Raw genomic sequence first — 17,599 nt, 5'->3', positions numbered from 1 at the left:
GGAGGACAAGGAGAGCAGATGCATGGGGATCCTACTGCCTGCAAGTTTCCCCTTCAAGCCACATTCCATCTTAATTGGAAGTCTACCACCTATTTTCAGTGTCAGTGGGAAATCCTGGAACTTCCTCCTTGTGGCCTTGGAACATACAAGGACTGTAGCAGTTTAGGAAGGCAGCCATCCACCATATTACAAGGACAATTACAGATGGATATTAAATACTGGCCTAGCGTGTAATGTACACACCTTAAATGAATACAAAGAAACTTCCCGGTGCCCCCAGTTTTTACTGACACAGGCTACAAGTACAGGTAGCAACATTTAAGGGGGTGAATAGAGTACAAAGGTTTTTTTGTCTTGAATGTTGTAAAACTTCCTGAGTATGGTGGAGCTGCACTCTTTCAGGCAATTGGGGTGCATTCCATCTTACCCCCGATATCTGCTCAATTGTAGTCCCATGACATTAATGATGTGGGATTCAAAACCTTTGATTGTCCAGATGGGAATGTTTAGACTTGTTCTTTTTAGAGATTGTAATTGTCTGGCATGAATGATACATGCCACTTTACAAAGTTGAATACTATCCAAATCATGCTGCTACTGAGCAGGCAGTACTTTGTTCTCTAAGCAGTTGTAAATTAACCTTCTTTAAACTCAGACATCCCTTAGGGTGGCACGGTGGCTCACAGTGCCAGGAACCCAGGTTCCATTCCAGCCTTCAGTGACTGTCTGTGTGGATTTTGCACATTCTCCCTGTCTCTGTGTGGGTTTCCTCCTGGTGCTCCGGTTTCTTCCCACAGATATGCAAGTTAGGTTGTTGGACATGCTAAATTGCTTGTAGTGTCCAGGGATGTGTGGGTTAGCCCAGGGTTACAGGGCTAGGTGGGATGTTCTTTGGAGGATCGATGTGCACTTGTGAGACCGAATGGCCTATTTCCAGACTGTAGGGATTCTGGGATATCTATATTTCTCTAATTCTATCCTCTTAATTGCTCAAATATTGGTGGCCACAATATCAATTGCATTAGGCCCTGAACTCTAGAAGTCTCTCCCTAAAGTTTTTTGCTTCTCTTTCTTCTCTTTCTTCTTTTAAGTTGCTCATTAAAATGTATTTCTTTGATCGAGCATTTGCTCATCTGCACTCATATCACCTTGTGTGGCTTACTGTCAAAATTTTACTTTATAATTCTTCTGTAAACTCTCAGGTGTTATGCTACACTATTACAATTGTGGTGGTTGTTGTTGAATGGATCTGCACACTGCAATTCTCAGTGAACATCCTCACATCCAATCTCAGTGGTATGGGAGTGGGGGGAAAAGTCATTAATAAAACAACTGAAGATGCTTGGGCTGATCGCAATAGCCATAGTAACTCCTGAAGTGATGCACTGGGACTGAGACAATTGACTCCCAACAAACCTAACAACCTTCACTCCTGCTGATTCTCATTCATTTCAATTGTATCAGGTTACCTGGATGCCATACATGGTGTGTGTGTGTGTGTGTGTGTGTGTGTGTGTGTATATACACATAGATCCCTGAAAGTTGCCACCCAGGTGGATATTGCTGTTGAGAAGGCATATGCTGTGTTAGGTTTCATTTCTGGAGGGATTGAGTTCCGGAGCCACAATATCATGTTGCAACTATACAAAACGCTGGTGCGGCCATACTTGGAATATTTCAGGAAGGTCCCCATATTTCGGGAAGGACATGGAAGCATTGGAAAATGTGCAGAGGAAATTTACCAGGATGTTGCCTGGCCTGGAGGGAAGGCTGAGAGACACGAACCTGTTCTCGCTGGCAAGAAGAAGACTAAGAGGGGATTTGTTAGAGACATACAAGATGATCAGAGGATTAGATAGAGTAGACAGTGAAAGTCTTTTTCCTAGGATGATGACGTCAGCTTGTACGAGAGGGCATAACTACAAATTGAGGGGTGATAGATTTAAGACAGATGTCAGAGGCAGGTTCTTTACGCAGAGAGTGGTAAGGGAGTGGAATGCCCTACCTCCTAATGTAGTCAACTCAGCCACATTAGGGAGATTTAAACAATCTTTGGATAAGCACATGGATGATTTTGGGATAGTGTAGGGGGATGAGCTGAGAATAGTCCACTGGTTGACGCAACATCAAGGCCCAAAGGGCCTGTTTACGCTGTATTGTTTTATGTTCTATGTTCTATTTGTCTCTATAGTTCTCTGCAGCAAGTGACTCAGGGCTAAAGACAGTCAATTGTTCTCTCCACCATTTACTATGAGCTGTTGCCTCTAACCAGTGACTGTGAAATTAAATAATTAATGTATAAATTCCCTGCATCTTAAGCAAAAAAAAATGTGATTCAGGAAGGAAGGACGTTGGAGAGTAGAGGTTCTTAGGAAGAAAAGGAAGATATTATCCAAGCCTGTAGTGCTATTGAACTGTGTGATTCCCCAATGATTTTCTTCTCCACCCAATATAACCACATTTTTGGATCTGTCTGTTTGTATGTGTAGGACTTTAAAGGGGGTTAGAGTTTTAACTAGTAAAGTTGTATGTTGCTATTTTGTAGTTATTTTCCTGTGGTTAGAATTTACTTATTTTAGTCATTTGCTATTTGATGACACTGTCAGTGACCCATACCGTCATTTTACAGATAATTGAGAGCAGTCTGATGGGATGTTAATTGGCAGGACTGAAGTTATCCTGTATTTTATAAACGTATTATGCCTGTGTGACTTCCCTTTGCTCACGTGGATGCCAGTGCTATTGTTGTGGTTAATGCATGTTACAGCATTAGTGCACATTCCAACTGCACAACTGATGGTCAGTGTGATCACAGCAGTGAAGTATGCCTAACACATACATGGCTAATCCTTCAGCACAGTTTAATGTAAATCTCTATTGGGATGTGTGCAGGTCATTCAGGTTGAATTTGTTCTGACAGCTCACAGTTGAATATAAATTTCCAATTTAGGGTAAATATGAATTTAGGTACATTTTGAGTTTACAACATTCATTGAAATACACACAATTTCAGATACAGAACAGCTTTCCATTAATTTTAATGACAATCTATGTAAAATTCTCCAGTACCTTTACAGTTAGGGATCTGTGCTGTCCACTCTTTATTGGCTTGACACTGAATACGTTTTGACCCATGCAGTACAAATCCCTCATTGCAGCTAAAATCACATATTGAGTTATAACTAAAATTTCCAATGGGATGGGAACAGTTCAATGCTCCTTGTTCAGGCTGCGTCAGTGTCTGGCAGGTTACAGCTGAAATAAAGGATCAGAACTTAAATTAGGACGTTGGAATATGGCACATACTGAATACTTTTCTCGCAGTACTGTGGATCTAAAACCAGCTTTCCTTAAAAGTTTTGTTATCCCTCAGAAATAAACACAGTACCTTTGCAGGTGGGAGTGTGTGCTGTCCACTGTCCACTGGCTTGACACTGAAGTCTGCCTGAGCCGTTCAGTATAAACCCTTCATCACAGTTAAAATCACATGTTGAATCATAACTAAAGTTTCCAATGGGATGGGAGCATCTCATTGTTCCTCGTTCGGGCAGTGTCAGTGTCTGACAGGTTACAGCTGAAATACAAGACTGGAATCTCAGTTTATTTTTAAACATGTGACGCCTGATGTGCATGGGTAAAGATACAGAACTGGAAAGGCAAAGCCAGCTTTGACTGAAAAATTTAAAGCCAAACTTAGAAAAGAATATTCATTTGATGAGTGACAACATTATGAATGGAGCAAGTTTATTATTACACACTGAAGTCCACCCACTTCCCTAAAATCTAAATCTACATAGTTGTTAGTGTATTAGATTCAGTTGTAATGAAGATCTCCAGTGGGATTGAAGCCGTTGATAGCTCTGCTTTCAGGTTGTCATCAATGTCTGACAGATTACAGCTAAAATACAAGATTACATTACCAATGATAGATGTTTAAAAATTTTGAAGGCTGAACTGGTTTGGAAGTACTCAGTATTTTACAGGTGTGCAGGCAACTGGGGTTATTGCATCTTTGGTATATCATTTTAATATTTGATGTGTCATCTAATGTTCATCAGTACCTTTGCAGGTGGGAGTGTGTGCTGTCCACTGTCCACTGGCTTGACATTGAAGTCTGCCTGAGCTATTCAGTATAAACCCTTCATCACAGTTAAAATCACATGTTGAATTGTAACTAAAGTCTCTGATGGGATGGGAGCATCTCATTGTTCCTCGTTCGGGCAGTGTCAGTGTCTGACAGATTACAGCTGAAATACAGGATGACAACTTATAATTAGAATAATGAGAGATGGGATATACCACCAGCATATTATTTCTTCAACATTAAAATAATACAGATGTAATATGAGCTTTTTAAGTTTTGCTTATCAATTTCTCCACTACCTTTACATAAGGGAGTATCTGCCGTCCATTGTCCACTGGCCTGACACTGGAGCTTGTCTTGACCATTCAGCACAAAACCTTCATCACAGTTAAAATCACATGTTGACTTGTAACTGAATTCTTCAATGGGATGAGAACAGTTTATTGTCCCTTGTTCAGGAGGAGACAGTGTCTGACAGTTTATAGCTGAAATTGAAATGATTTACAAATTTAAATGCAGCAGGCCTCTAAAAGATGAAGCACACATGCATAACAACCAAGGATTGAGTTCACGCACTGAAGTTATTGAACTCAGTGTAGAGTCCTGATGGCTGTAAAGTGCCCAAGTGGTGATGAGGTGCTGTTCCTCCAGTCTGTACTGAGCTGGAACACTGCAACATGGCCAGGATGGGGAATTAATCATGGAAATTAAAGGGATGGCTGGTGAATTGAATAGGTATTAGCATTTCTCTTCACCATAAAGGATGTAAATCGTATCCCAGAAATACTTATAAACGGTAAATGGAAGGAAGGGAGGGACTCCAGAAAACTACAAATACCAGGAAGTGGGATGAGCAAATTGTCGACGCTGTGGCTGACAACTCCTTGAATCGTGATCAACTTCATCCTGGAGTCTTAAAAGAAGTGGCTAGTGAGACAGTTGATGCATTGATTTTAATTTTCTAAAATTCCTCAGATTCAGGGAAGATTACCATAGGATGGAAAATAGCGAATGTAGCTGCTTTATTCAAAAGAGGGAGGAAGACAAAAAGCAGGAAAATATAGGTCAGTTAATGAAAAATTTATATGAGGAAAATATTTGAACCTGTTATTGTATATGTTATAGTAAGGGACTTTAACTAAGTTTAAGCTCATCAGGTAAAGTCTACAGTATGAAAGGGAAATCATATCTGACTAATTTGACTAATCTGACTAATGACGCATCAAATATTAAAATGATATACCAAAGATGCAACAACCCCAGTTAGTCAGTGGGCGGCACAGTGACACAGTGGTTAGCACTGCTGCCTCACAGCACCAGAGACCCGGGTTCAATTCCCGACTCAGGCGACTGACTGTGTGGAGTTTGCACGTTCTCCCCATGTCAGCGTGGGTTTCCTCCGGGTGCTCCGGTTTCCTCCCACAGTCCAAAGATGTGCAGGTCAGGTGAGTTGGCCATGCTAAATTGCCTGTAATGTCAGGTAAGGGGTAAATGTAGGGGTATGGGTGGGTTGTGCTTCGGCGGGTTGGTGTGGACTTGTTGGGCCGAAGGGCCTGTTTCCACATTGTAATGTAATCTAATTTATTGGAGATTTTATAGAATGGCAGTGCAAGCTTGAGTGACAATTGTTTAATGACTGCCCCTAATATGTATGTTTGTACATGCTTAATAAAGCAGGAGAATCGACATTTCGGGCAGAAGCCCTTCTTCAGGCTTATGCCCGAAACATCGATTCTCCTGCTCCTTGGATGCTGCCTCACCTGCTGCGTTTTTCCAGCAACACATTTTTCAGCTCTTATCTCCAGCATCTGCAGTCCTCACTTTCTCTATGCTTAATAAAACAAAGTTAAAAATCACACAATACCAGGTTATAGTTAAACAGGTTTAATTGGAAGCACTAGCTTTCGGAGTGCTGCTCCTTCATCATGTGGTTGTGGAGGCTAAGATCATGCTCCCAAAATCTATAGCCAAAGGAGACCAGTGGCATGAAGATGTGATACAGTAAACAATCTTAGATAAACCTTTCATCATTTGTAGTGGGATATTAATATGTAAATTCCAGAACTTCGTTTAAATTACATTCTCAAGATAGCTCAGGTTTTTAAACAGTAGGTGTGAAGTCTGTCTGTGTCCCAATGCTATGTCAGACTGACAAACCCTCTGTATAGTTTTGCAAAGTTTTACATGGATTCATCTAGTTTTTGAGCAAAATAAAATGTAATTCTGCAAAAATAAATTTACCCCATAAGTTTATATGTGTGCACATGTAGGAGTGACAGATTGAGTGTGCGTGTGGGTGTGACTGCATGTGAGTGTGTGTGTGTGTAAGCTTGGTTAAGTGTATGTGTGAGTGTGATGGGTATGTGTGAGAGGGTGCATGTGTTGGTGTGAATATGGGGCGTGTATGTATGTGCATATGAGAGAGAGCTTGTGTATAAGGGAGGGTCTGCGTGTGCGCTTGTGTGAGTGTGTGATGAATGAATGAGAAAGAGTGTGTACTGTGCAGTGGGGTCACCTGCAGTATGACATGAACCCAAGGTCCCAGTTGAGGCCATTCCCATGGGTACTGAACTTGGCTATCAGCCTCTGCTCAGCCACTCTGCATTGTTGCTGGTCCCAAAGTCCACCTTGGAGGATGGTCGCCCAAAGGCCCAAGGCCCAGACTGCTGAAGTATTCCCGACTAGGAGGGAATACCCCTGCCTGGTGATTGTTGTTCAGCGTCCATTCATCGATTGTCATAACGTCAACTTGTTCTCGCCAATGTCCCATGCCTCAGGGCATCTTTGCCTGCAACGTATGAGATCGACCATGTTGGTCAAGTAACATGAGTACCTAACCTCCACAATCACCTGATGGAGGAGCAGTGCTCCGAAAGGTAGTGCTTCGAAATAAACCTGTTGGACTATAATCTGGTGATTTTAACTTTGTGCACCCTAATCCAACACCAGCACCTCTAAGTCTTAATGAAACAAATAATTTTAAATTGATGATAAACATAAAGTTCTTCAATACCTTTACAGGTTGGAATCTCCTTTGTCCACAGTCCATTGGCTTGACATTGAAGCTTGTCGGACCATTGTAGTACATAACCTTCTGTACAGTTAAAGTCACAGACTGAGTTGTAACTGAAATTTCCAAAGGGATGATAGCAGCTCATTGTCCCTTGTTCAGGTTGAGTCAGTGTCTGACAGGTTACAACTGAAATACAAAATTAGTATTTACGTTTAGAGTTTTGAAAAATGGGATAAACTAAATGTTTTCCCAACATTAAAATAGTACAGATGTGTAGTCAGCTTTATTGACGGCTTTGCTTCAGTCTAAATTGACTCTAAAATAATCAGCTGCAACAGAAATTTGTATTGAAAAGTTCATTTGTAAAGTGGAGCTTAGCTTTAATGTGTAAACCACTGTAGATATTGAACCATGTTTTTACAAAACATAAAGCGCATTGTCTATTAATTTGGTGCAGGCAATACCTTTACACATGGGAATCTGTGCTGTCCATTGTCCAGAAGCTCCACACTCCATTCTCTCTGATCCTATCAATGTAAATCCTTCAGTGCAGGAGAAGTCACACGATGATCTGTAACTGAAGTCTCCAATTGGATGGGAGCAGTTATATGTTCCTCTGTCTGGACTCTTCAGCACGTTGCACTTCATGGCTGGAATATGAATGACATAGTTAACGTGCTACCTAAACAGACTTGGCGGGATCTTCCCAGCCAGTGGTGGGAAGTGAACTTGGTTCGACAGTATACTGAAGGCCAAGATCCATTTCCCACCCAACCACCAACTGAGTCAGTCATTTAAACAGGAGAAAGTGAGGACTGCAGATGCTGGAGATCAGAGCTGAAAAATGTGTTGCTGGAAAAACGCAGCAGGTCAGGCAGCAACAAAGGAACAGGAGAATCGACGTTTTGGGCATAAGCCCTTCTTCAGGAAGAAGGACTTATGCCCGAAATGTCGATTCTCCTGCTCCTTGGATGCTGCCTGACCTGCTGCGCTTTTCCAGCAACACATTTTTCAGTCATTTAAACAGTCAATTAGTGATCACTTCAGGACATATCTCCCCCCAGGTTGTAATTATTTCAGCGTCAGTCACATAATCCCAGAACCTGCACTAATGGGTGCATGATTGACAGATTCAACTCACTGTGGGTAGGTGTGGCCACTGAAAGCAACTGCTGTGCCCTTGTTTCCAATCTCATGTCCCTATTTCTCCATGTCCCCCCACCCTGTGAGATTCCCCCAGTTAATACTTCCCTTTTCCATGGATGATCCTTCATCGTGGGAGCCTGGGGGATGTTGTCCCAGGAACAGTCACCACCTTCAAAGTGGCACCATTGAGTTCTGGAGCTGCTGGGCCTCAGACTGACCAACAGCTCTTGTTGGGTGGGACTTCCTGGTCCACGGTTCTCATTCCAACAGAGTTGGGTGAGTTTCTGTCCAGGTTCTTCTGTTTTTGGATTTAGATTCTGCCTGAACAGTTAAATGGAAACTAGGACACTGCCTGACTTTTCTGGCATGCGCTAAGTTACAGGATGAAGTCATATCCTGAAAGTGGCAAATTTAGAGCCACTTGACTTCATGAAATTGAAGGGTTTATTGTTGACGGGTGGAGGAAATCATGCCTGGAGAAGTATTGGTCACGTCTAAAAATAAAGTGTCAACCTGCTGAAGATACAGTACAGGAGGACTATTTATTTGATAATCAGCAGTAATAGTGAGCCATTGACAATGCTAAGTGACCCATTAAGAATGAATCAGATCAAGGCTCTCAGTTCCATTACATCCAGCCACCCCCGAAGGTAAATGACAAACAACTGACACCTTGAGATGACAAGGTTCCACAAATATTCCCTCAGTGATAGGAGGGACAAGCTCATAGTGTAAAAGAGAAGACTTCGCCATGTGCATATACCTTCAGCCATAACTTCTAGGTGAATGCTTCAGCTTGATCCGTTCTTCCTGAGATTTACAAACAGGTCAGTTTGGAGCAGGAAGAGGTTATTCACGCCCCAAGCCTGATCCTCCATTTGATAAAGGTGTGAGTTCTATCAGGACAACACAACTCAAGATCTCATTACAGCCTTGGTCCAACTATGAATAAAACAGCGTTATTCGGGCGGTGAGTTAAAAGTGGCTGCCTTCAGCAGAAGGAAGCCTTTGCCTGAGTGTTGTATTAGGAAGCCTGGGTATTACTGAAGTCAAGGGGAATTGGTAAGAAAATTATTCACTGGCTGGAGTCATACCTAGCATGTGAAAAGGTGGCTGTGATTTTTAAAGGCCAATCAACCCGGTTCCCCGACAATGCTGCAGGAGTTTCTCAGGATTGCATCCTGGACCCAACTATCTTCAGCTGTTCATCGATGGACCTTCGCTCCATCATAAGGTCAGAAGGTGTTTGCTGATGTTTTCACATTGTTCAATACCTCAGGGAATGAAGCAGTGCATGGCTGCATGCAGCCTGCATAACGTCACGCAAATACATAGCAAATTTCACGCCACATAAGTGCCAGGCAATTGCCATTGCAAGAATCTAACCACCTCTCTTTGACATTCATTAGTATTACCACCGCTGAATTCCCCACCATCTGCATTTTAGACATCAAGATTGACAAGGAATTTAATTGAGCAAAAGTGAGGACTGCAGATGCTGGAGATTAAGCCAGCATCTGTACTGGAAAAGCACAGCAGGTCAAGCAGCATCCGATGAGCAGACAAATCGACATTTCAGGCAAAAGCCCTTCATCAGGACCTTTAATTTAGTTTAATTGGACCAACCACAAATACTGTGGCCTTGGGCCAGAGACTGAAAATTCTTAGGTGAGTAAATCACCTCGCAAATCCTAAGGCACAAATCAGGAGTTTGATGGAATACTGCTTGCTTGCCTGGTTAATATGCAGCAACAACACTCCATTTGATTCACGACAAATCAGCCTGCTGGACATCCCTTCCTGAAGATGGGCTGATGCCCGAAACGTCGATTCTCCTGTTCCTTGGATGCTGCCTGACCTGCTGCGCTTTTCCAGCAACACATTTTCAGTGCTGGACAGGTACTCCATATTAAACATTCACCCTCTCCAACACAGTGGAACTTTAGCATCAGTGTAAACCATTTACAAGATGCACTACAGAAAATTTTCAAGGTAAGTTCAACAGCATCTCTAAATCTGCAATCTCTACCACCTAAAAGAACAAGGCAGAAGATGCATAGAAATACTACCATCTGCAAGATCCGCCCCAGGCTTTTTTTTTCATTCATCAGATGTGAGTATCACTGGCTGAATGATATCCATTTATTACCCATTCCTAGCTGCCCTTGAGAAGTTGGTGGAGAGCTGCCTTCTTGAATCACTGCAGTCCATTTATTGTAGCTAGACCCACAATGCCAATAGGAAGGGAATTCCAGGATTTTGACTCTGTGACAGTGAAGGAATAGCAATATATTTCCAAGTCAGGATGCTGAATGGCTTGGAAGGGAAGTTGAAGGAAGTGGTTTTCCTATATCCTTTTAGGTGGAAGTAGACACGTGTTTGGAAGGTGCTGTGTGAGGAACCTTGATAAAATTTCAGCAATGCATCTTTTAGATGTTACACAGTATTGCCACTGAGCACTGGTAGTGGAGGGATTGGATGTTAGCAGATATGATGCCAAATATATTGAAACATATAAGTTCTTGAAGGATCGTGAGAGGGTAGATGTTGAAAGGATGCTTCCCTGATGGAAGAGACCAAAACACAGGACTCAATTTAAAATAAGGGGTTTCTCACTTGAGATGGAGATGAGAAGTTTTTTATTTCACTCAGAGGTTCATGAATCTGTGGAACTCTCTTTCTCAGAGACCAATGGAGACAGAATCATTGAATAATATTAAGGCAGAAATAGATAGTTAATTGACTAATCAAGGAATAGCTAAGTAGACAGTAAAATAATGTATGGGCCATAATCAATTCAGCGATGATCTTAACAAATGGCAAAGCAAGCTTGAGTTGCTGAATGGCTTACTCTATTTCCTAGGTCTATGTTCATACATTTATATATGTGTAAGTCACACATTTTCCTGATTCGGAAATATATTGCCTTTTTTATTCGTCGTTGCTGGGTAAAACCCTGTAACTCCCTTCCTAATTGCAGCTGCAGTGCTTTAAAGCAGTAGACAAAAAAAACAATTTCTCAAGGTCAGTTATGGATGGGCAATAAATGTTGGCCTTGCTAGTAATGCTTACATTACATAAACAAGAAAAAAACATATCTGTAAAATTCTGAACTCTGGTCAATATGCCCCATTAGTAATTCCTCAGATCTGCATGCAAATTCTTCAGAGAATTTTAGTTGGAAAAGTGATAGCTCCAGCACAAACTAAAAGCACAACTAAATTAAGATCTTCCAGAAATGATCCCAAGTGTGCTCTTTTAGCAAATCTAAACTATTATAGTTATAAGTTTGCTGTGTTTAGTTAGGAAGAGTTAAAGATCGGGCCTGGCAGGAAAGCATGTGCACTTTCAATAGATGAAGGCATGGTGCAGATCGTGTAGTATTCTCTAATTTAAATAGCCCGGAGTCATAATCTACATTCACAGACAAAGAATGACCATTTACATTACAGTGCTGACAGCATACATGCTTCAGCAAGTGTCAGTTAGTGCCTCTAGGAGAGGAAGTAAAACAAATAGAAAGTAATGTACTTCCTGTTTATAGAACCATATCACATCTCTCAGACGTCTCAAATAAGATAAGTTAAATTTGAAGCATGGTGACTACATTATGTAGGCAAATTGGAAACTTTTACACAGGAAGAACCATGAAATTAGAACTTCCTATTCCCTGTTGAATGCATCGGATTCATCTGAATTGAATTAGATTGTCAGGGCCTTTGTTTAACTTTTCATCAAAATGACTATCTTCAACAATGTTACAAAGCTTCATAATTGTACCCGAGAGACAACAGAAACCCAACCCAAACTTCCTGTCAAAATCAAAGGCACAAAGTGGACAGATTGTAGGAAAGGGACAAGAGTATAGGGAAGACTTGGGATTTTCAGCCAATTCATTGCAATTTAAAATTATGACCATCTGCTGGGGTACTGGATGGAAGTTGCTGGGAAAAGCAGACAGATTACTTGTCAAACAGCCCACACCCATGGTCACAGCCAAATTTGAGCTTATGTATAGGAGGTTCCTGTGTTACTCTGAAAATTGTATCCAGCAGGCCGAGAAATGGAGGTCTTTCTACATATCTTCCACTTAAAAAGAAACATGACCCACTGTGTAATTTCATCTTTGGGAATATGAAGAAAACCCAGTGTCAGTGATTGTTAGGTGGCCTCTATTACCTTTGCATGTTGGAGTCTTTGCTGTCCATTGTCCAGATGCATTACATTCGAGCCAGTTTGTTCCAGATAACAAGAATCCTTCAGAACACCAAAACTCACATGTTGAGATGTAGCTAAATTCCCCAATGGGATGGGAGCAGTTCATCACCCCATATTCAGGCTGTGTCAGTAACTTGCATTTTGAAACTGAAATAAAAGTTCACAATTTTTAAATTTAAATCCACTTTTTGCATGAGTATCTAAACTTTTCCTAAACAGTGTAACAAAGTATAATTTTGTGCATTAAATATCTTTACACAAGAACACAAGTAATACAAGCAGGAGTAAATTATAGGGCCCACAGAGCTGATTCTACCAATTAATATGATCATGGTTAACCTTGGATTTCAATTCCACCTTCCTGCCTAATCCTTGTATGCCTTAATTCCTGCACATTCACTTAGAACTTGCATATTCCTGCATAAATATAGTCATGGTTCTATGCAAAAACATGATGTTCAAATTGTTTAGACTGGATTAAAATTTTTCAATTATCGTTTCCATGATGTTATTAGTCATTCGTAATGGAAACAAATGGGAAATTCGAGGAACATTAGGGTGAGCACTAAAGTAAATTGGATCAGCTTCATCTAATGTATCACCAAAATCAAAAATCCATAAAAGCATTCATTTGTCATCAAGCTGCCTTTCTTGTATATCCAATTCTAATTTTCCTGTTTTTTGACACTACATCTGCTGAACCATTTGGAATGGACAATAGCCATTGAAACCTTCATCCTATGAATGAATTTGCAAATCTAATGTTGATTTAACATGTTGTCACCAGAAAGTTAAAGGCTAAGAGTTGATATGAATGTTGTCATCCACAACAAAGAAATAAGAGAATAAGGTGTACACTTTAAGGGAGTAAATACAAGTGGAATCTATGGAAACACTGAGCAAAATTTGAATTCATTTAAAACTCACTCATTCACTTGTACAGAATTGTAATCTGGCCCATTATTTCTTAATGAGGATATGGTACATCTATGAAAAAGATGCCCTGGGGTGTCAGTGGAAGCAGGTAGTTATCATGACTTCAAAATAAATTAGTTATATTTCTTTCAGAAAATAATACTTTGGGAGATACTTTACAAGTAATTTGATATATGAGATAGTATTGGTGCAGATTTAGTTTTGAATGTCAAAGAAACAACTTGCGTCATTCACCTAGTGTACAATTGTGAACAAATCTTTAATGGTTTAATTTCCAACCAAGCAAAGTTTGTTTCAATCTGACCCCTCTAATGGGGAACTGTGCCATCTGAACTTAGCAAAGAGGCTCTTTAAACCTATCAAATTGAAGAATTCTAACTGGGACATGCAGATCGCAAAGCAAAAACAGTTTGCAAAATATATAAATTACATTAACGTATAAAGGTTGCAACATGTAGATGAGATTAATGGAGAAATATTCAAGAGAAAAACAGAAAAATACTACATTACACAAATATAATTTTTAGACATCTATAATTGTAACTACTTTTTTCAAATGAAATAAAGTTTTACATGGAACCTATGTTGACACTATCACAGTGATCTATGTCTAGATTCCATTGCTGAAAATCACGGTGACATATTCTCTGTAAGCATAGGATACCATTACAGTGACTTTCATATTTCCACATGCACTGATGCCAGCTGTTTTGCCATGTATTAATGGTGAATGGTGTCATCATTATTAGTGTAGTAAACTCCAGACCATGATAACCACAGCATGGTCAGAAGGAACAGGTAACTTTGAACCTTTGGGTCTCAGTGCTTTCCACCAGTCACTGTTTTTCTCATGTTATTCCTGGGCCTGTTTTATTTTTATTGATTCATAGAATGTGGTTTTTGTTGTCTGGTGCAGACTTTATTGAGAAAATAGTTGTGAGCTGCCTGTTGAACTGCTGCAGTCTATTTGGTATTGGTATACCCGAAATGCTGTTAGGGAGAGAGTTCCAGGATTTTGACCCAGCAACGTTTTTCAAGTCATGATGGTGTGAAATTTGGGAGGGGATGGTGGTGCTCATGGGTTTGGAAAGTGCTGCCCAAGGAGTCTTGGTGAATTTTTTCACCACATCTCATAAATGGTACATACCACTGCCACTGTGCATTGGTGATGAATGAGTGAATGTTTGTCGATGTGGTCTCAGTCAAGTGTGTTGCTTTGTCTTGGATAACGTAAGGATTCTTGACTGTTGTTGCAGCTACACTCATCCAGGCAAGTGGGGAACATTCCAACATGCTCCTTACTTGTGCATTTGATCAGTCTTTGGGAAGTCAGGAGGTGAGTTGTTTGCAGCAGTTTTCCTAGCTTCTCACCTGCACTTGTAGTAACAGTATTTATATTGCTAGTCCAGTTCAGTTTCTGGTCAACGGTAACCCCAGGATGTTGATACTAGAAATTTGTTCAATGGCATTGAATATCAAGACTCTAATTGATCAAAATGGTTTGCCATAATTAGTCAAGAACAATACTATTGTTGTATCATGCAACGAACAGGATAATAAAAAGCAAACTGGATGGATATTTTTCTCTGGATTAGTGGTGCTGGAAGAGCACAGCAGTTCAGGCAGCATCCAACGAGCAGTGAAATCGAAACGTCGATTGGATGCTGCCTGATTGGATCCAAGCTCGTTGGATGCTGCCTGAACTGCTGTGCTCTTCCAGCACCACTAATCCAGTATTTGGTTTTCAGCATCTGCAGTCATTGTTTTTACCTTGGATATTTTTCTCTGTCCAGAAATGTAGTTTATATGCTATTCCAGTCCACAAGCCTTGGCAATATTTCATGGACTACAGAAATTTTCATTTCCCCACTAAGACAGTAATCTCCAATAACTAAGGCATAACTGGATTATGACAAAAATAAAACAAATATACCTGAAACTAAGGTCAAGGGATATAATTTCATATTTGTATGTGTTGAAATTAATTTAGAATATTTTCCTGCCTTTTCTTAAAGAATTGAGTGCCATTTCTGCAACAGTACATCTTATATCCATAATAGTTGAACAACAGTAAATGCTTTTACCTGTTTTATTCAACATGATTGTAACTGATAACAGTCTGAACTTTTAGAATACAGCAGCAAACAAATGGGAGTCATCGAAAGGCATGGTGTGTCAGACACTGTATTACCAGTGCCACTCGCTGCTGTGGTCATCTGCTCTGACAACCAGTGGCTGATAGGGCTGATAAGACAACCTGATAATGTCAGTTTGCTGACTGACAATTAAATCAGAAACCATAACTTATAAACAACATTTGGAGATGCTGGTGTTTTACTGGGGTGTACAAAGTTAAAAATCACACAATAGTCCAACAGGTTTATTTGGAAGCACTAGCTTTTGGAGCGCTGCTTTTTCATCAGGTGGTTGTGGAATATCAACAACCACCTCATGAAGAAGCGACGCTCCGAAAGCTAGTGCTTCCAAATATACCTGTTGGACTATAACTTGGTGTTGTGCAGTTTTAAACTTTATAAACAACAGCGTATGTTCCAGTGCTATTGAAATTGCAATGTAATTATATCCTTGCACAATCTCAAAATTCTGTAACAAAAGTAGACCGTAGACTGCATAGTACCTTCACAGGAGGGTGTCTCTGTTGTCCATTGTCCAGTAGCTCCACACTGAACACTGCCTGATCCATTTATTATAAACCCCTCTTCACAGCTGAAGTCACATGTAGCATTGTAACTGAAGAGTCCAAAGGGATGGGAGCAGTTCATGGTCCCTCTCTCAGGATCCTTCAGACTTGTGCAGTTTACAACTGAAACAATGATTTTGACAGTCATTCAAAGAACTTAAATTTAACCTTATCACATTTCCCTTTCTATCCTCAAACAGCTCATCTTATCTTCTAAGGAAAGGCTAAAGATAGTCCAAGCAGATACACTAGGCAAAGCATGCCTCTCAGAAGATAATAATACCTGCATTTTTATTTCGAGCTGAAAGAAATTGACCATTTCCAGTTTAGGAAATAAGATAGGTATAAATGATGTTGTAGTGCAAGAATGTCTCAAAATGCAAGAGTGGAGTATCATTGGCAAGGCTGGAATAGTCTATCCCTATTTTGATTTTCAAGAAGAACTAATTGTCCAAGGAAAATTATTATTCAAGAAACAGCAACACATGCTATCAGTTATATTGCATAAGGATTTAGTGCCATTAAATAAACAATGGTAGAGAAAGTTATACCTTGGAATCCATTAGGGCATCAGTAGGCGCTGGATGTCAATAATGCTTAAAGAATATATCTTAAACAGTGATAGCTGTTCGATGCGTTGCCAACACCCAGATAAGAATCATTGCTGCTGCAAAGGATTGTGGCTAGGCCTTATTCAAATTTGGTGATGACTTTGTTTTCAATTTGTTCTTGGGATGTGAGTGTGTCTATGCACATTTATTCACCATCCCTAAATGTCTTTGAGAAGAAAGGGATGAGCTACTTTCTTGAATCATTGCAATCCACATTGTCTAGGCACACCCACAATGTTTTTAGAGAAACAGTTCCAGAATTTTGATCCAGCAACAGTGAAAGGATGAAAGTATAGTTCCGAATCAGGATCATGTGTGACCTGTTGGTGTTGGGTGGGATGTTTGGTGATGGTATTTGCAGGTAGTAGAAATTGTAGGATTGGAAGATGCTGTCAAGTATGAGTTGACAAGTGTTGAAGTGCGACTGAAATAGAGTAGACACTGCTTTCACTGTGTGTCACTCATGGAGCGAGTGAATGTTTAAAATTGTGGAAAAGATTCCAGTTAATCAGATTGCTTAGTCTGAGATAATGTGAAATATCATGAGAGGGGTTGGAGCTGAACTCATCCAGACAAGTGGAGTGTGTTCTACTACGCTCTTTGACTTATGCCATGTAGATTGTGGACAGATTTTGGAGTCTGGAGGCGAGTAATTCATTGCAGGATTACCAGTTCCTGATCTGTTCTTGGAGTCACAGTATTTATAAGGCTTGTTCAGTTAATTTTCTTGTCAGCTTTAACCCTGAGGATGTTGATGGCATGGGATTCAGCAATAATATTGCTATCAAATGCCACAGGAGATGGTTAGATTCTGTCTGGGTTGGGATAATTTTATTGCCTGACACTTGCAAAGGGCAAATGTCACTTGCCACTTTTCAGCTCAATACTGG

At 40.4% G+C, this 17,599-nt stretch overlaps 1 protein-coding gene across 5 annotated transcripts in view; it reads right to left on the bottom strand.

The window, feature by feature from the left end:
• LOC140479688 (P-selectin-like) overlaps window positions 1-17,599 on the bottom strand; it is a 63,651-nt gene that overhangs the window by 19,640 nt on the left and 26,412 nt on the right. For 2 of the 5 annotated variants that reach the window (XM_072573696.1, XM_072573697.1), the window contains exons 10-17: window positions 16,036-16,221; window positions 12,423-12,608; window positions 7,562-7,747; window positions 7,098-7,283; window positions 4,384-4,569; window positions 4,062-4,247; window positions 3,389-3,574; window positions 3,070-3,255 (exon numbers count right to left, since the gene is read on the bottom strand). In XM_072573696.1, the coding sequence (XP_072429797.1) occupies window positions 3,070-3,255; window positions 3,389-3,574; window positions 4,062-4,247; window positions 4,384-4,569; window positions 7,098-7,283; window positions 7,562-7,747; window positions 12,423-12,608; window positions 16,036-16,221 (1,488 nt within the window). The remainder of the gene's footprint in view (window positions 1-3,069; window positions 3,256-3,388; window positions 3,575-4,061; window positions 4,248-4,383; window positions 4,570-7,097; window positions 7,284-7,561; window positions 7,748-12,422; window positions 12,609-16,035; window positions 16,222-17,599) is intronic. The other 3 variants (XM_072573698.1, XM_072573699.1, XM_072573700.1) reach the window with 3 other exon arrangements.

This window comes from Chiloscyllium punctatum, chromosome 7, assembly GCF_047496795.1.
Source record: "Chiloscyllium punctatum isolate Juve2018m chromosome 7, sChiPun1.3, whole genome shotgun sequence".
Lineage (NCBI taxonomy): Eukaryota > Metazoa > Chordata > Chondrichthyes > Orectolobiformes > Hemiscylliidae > Chiloscyllium > Chiloscyllium punctatum.
Note: the sequence above shows the minus strand (reverse complement) of the source record. Positions and strands in the feature narration are given on the sequence as shown.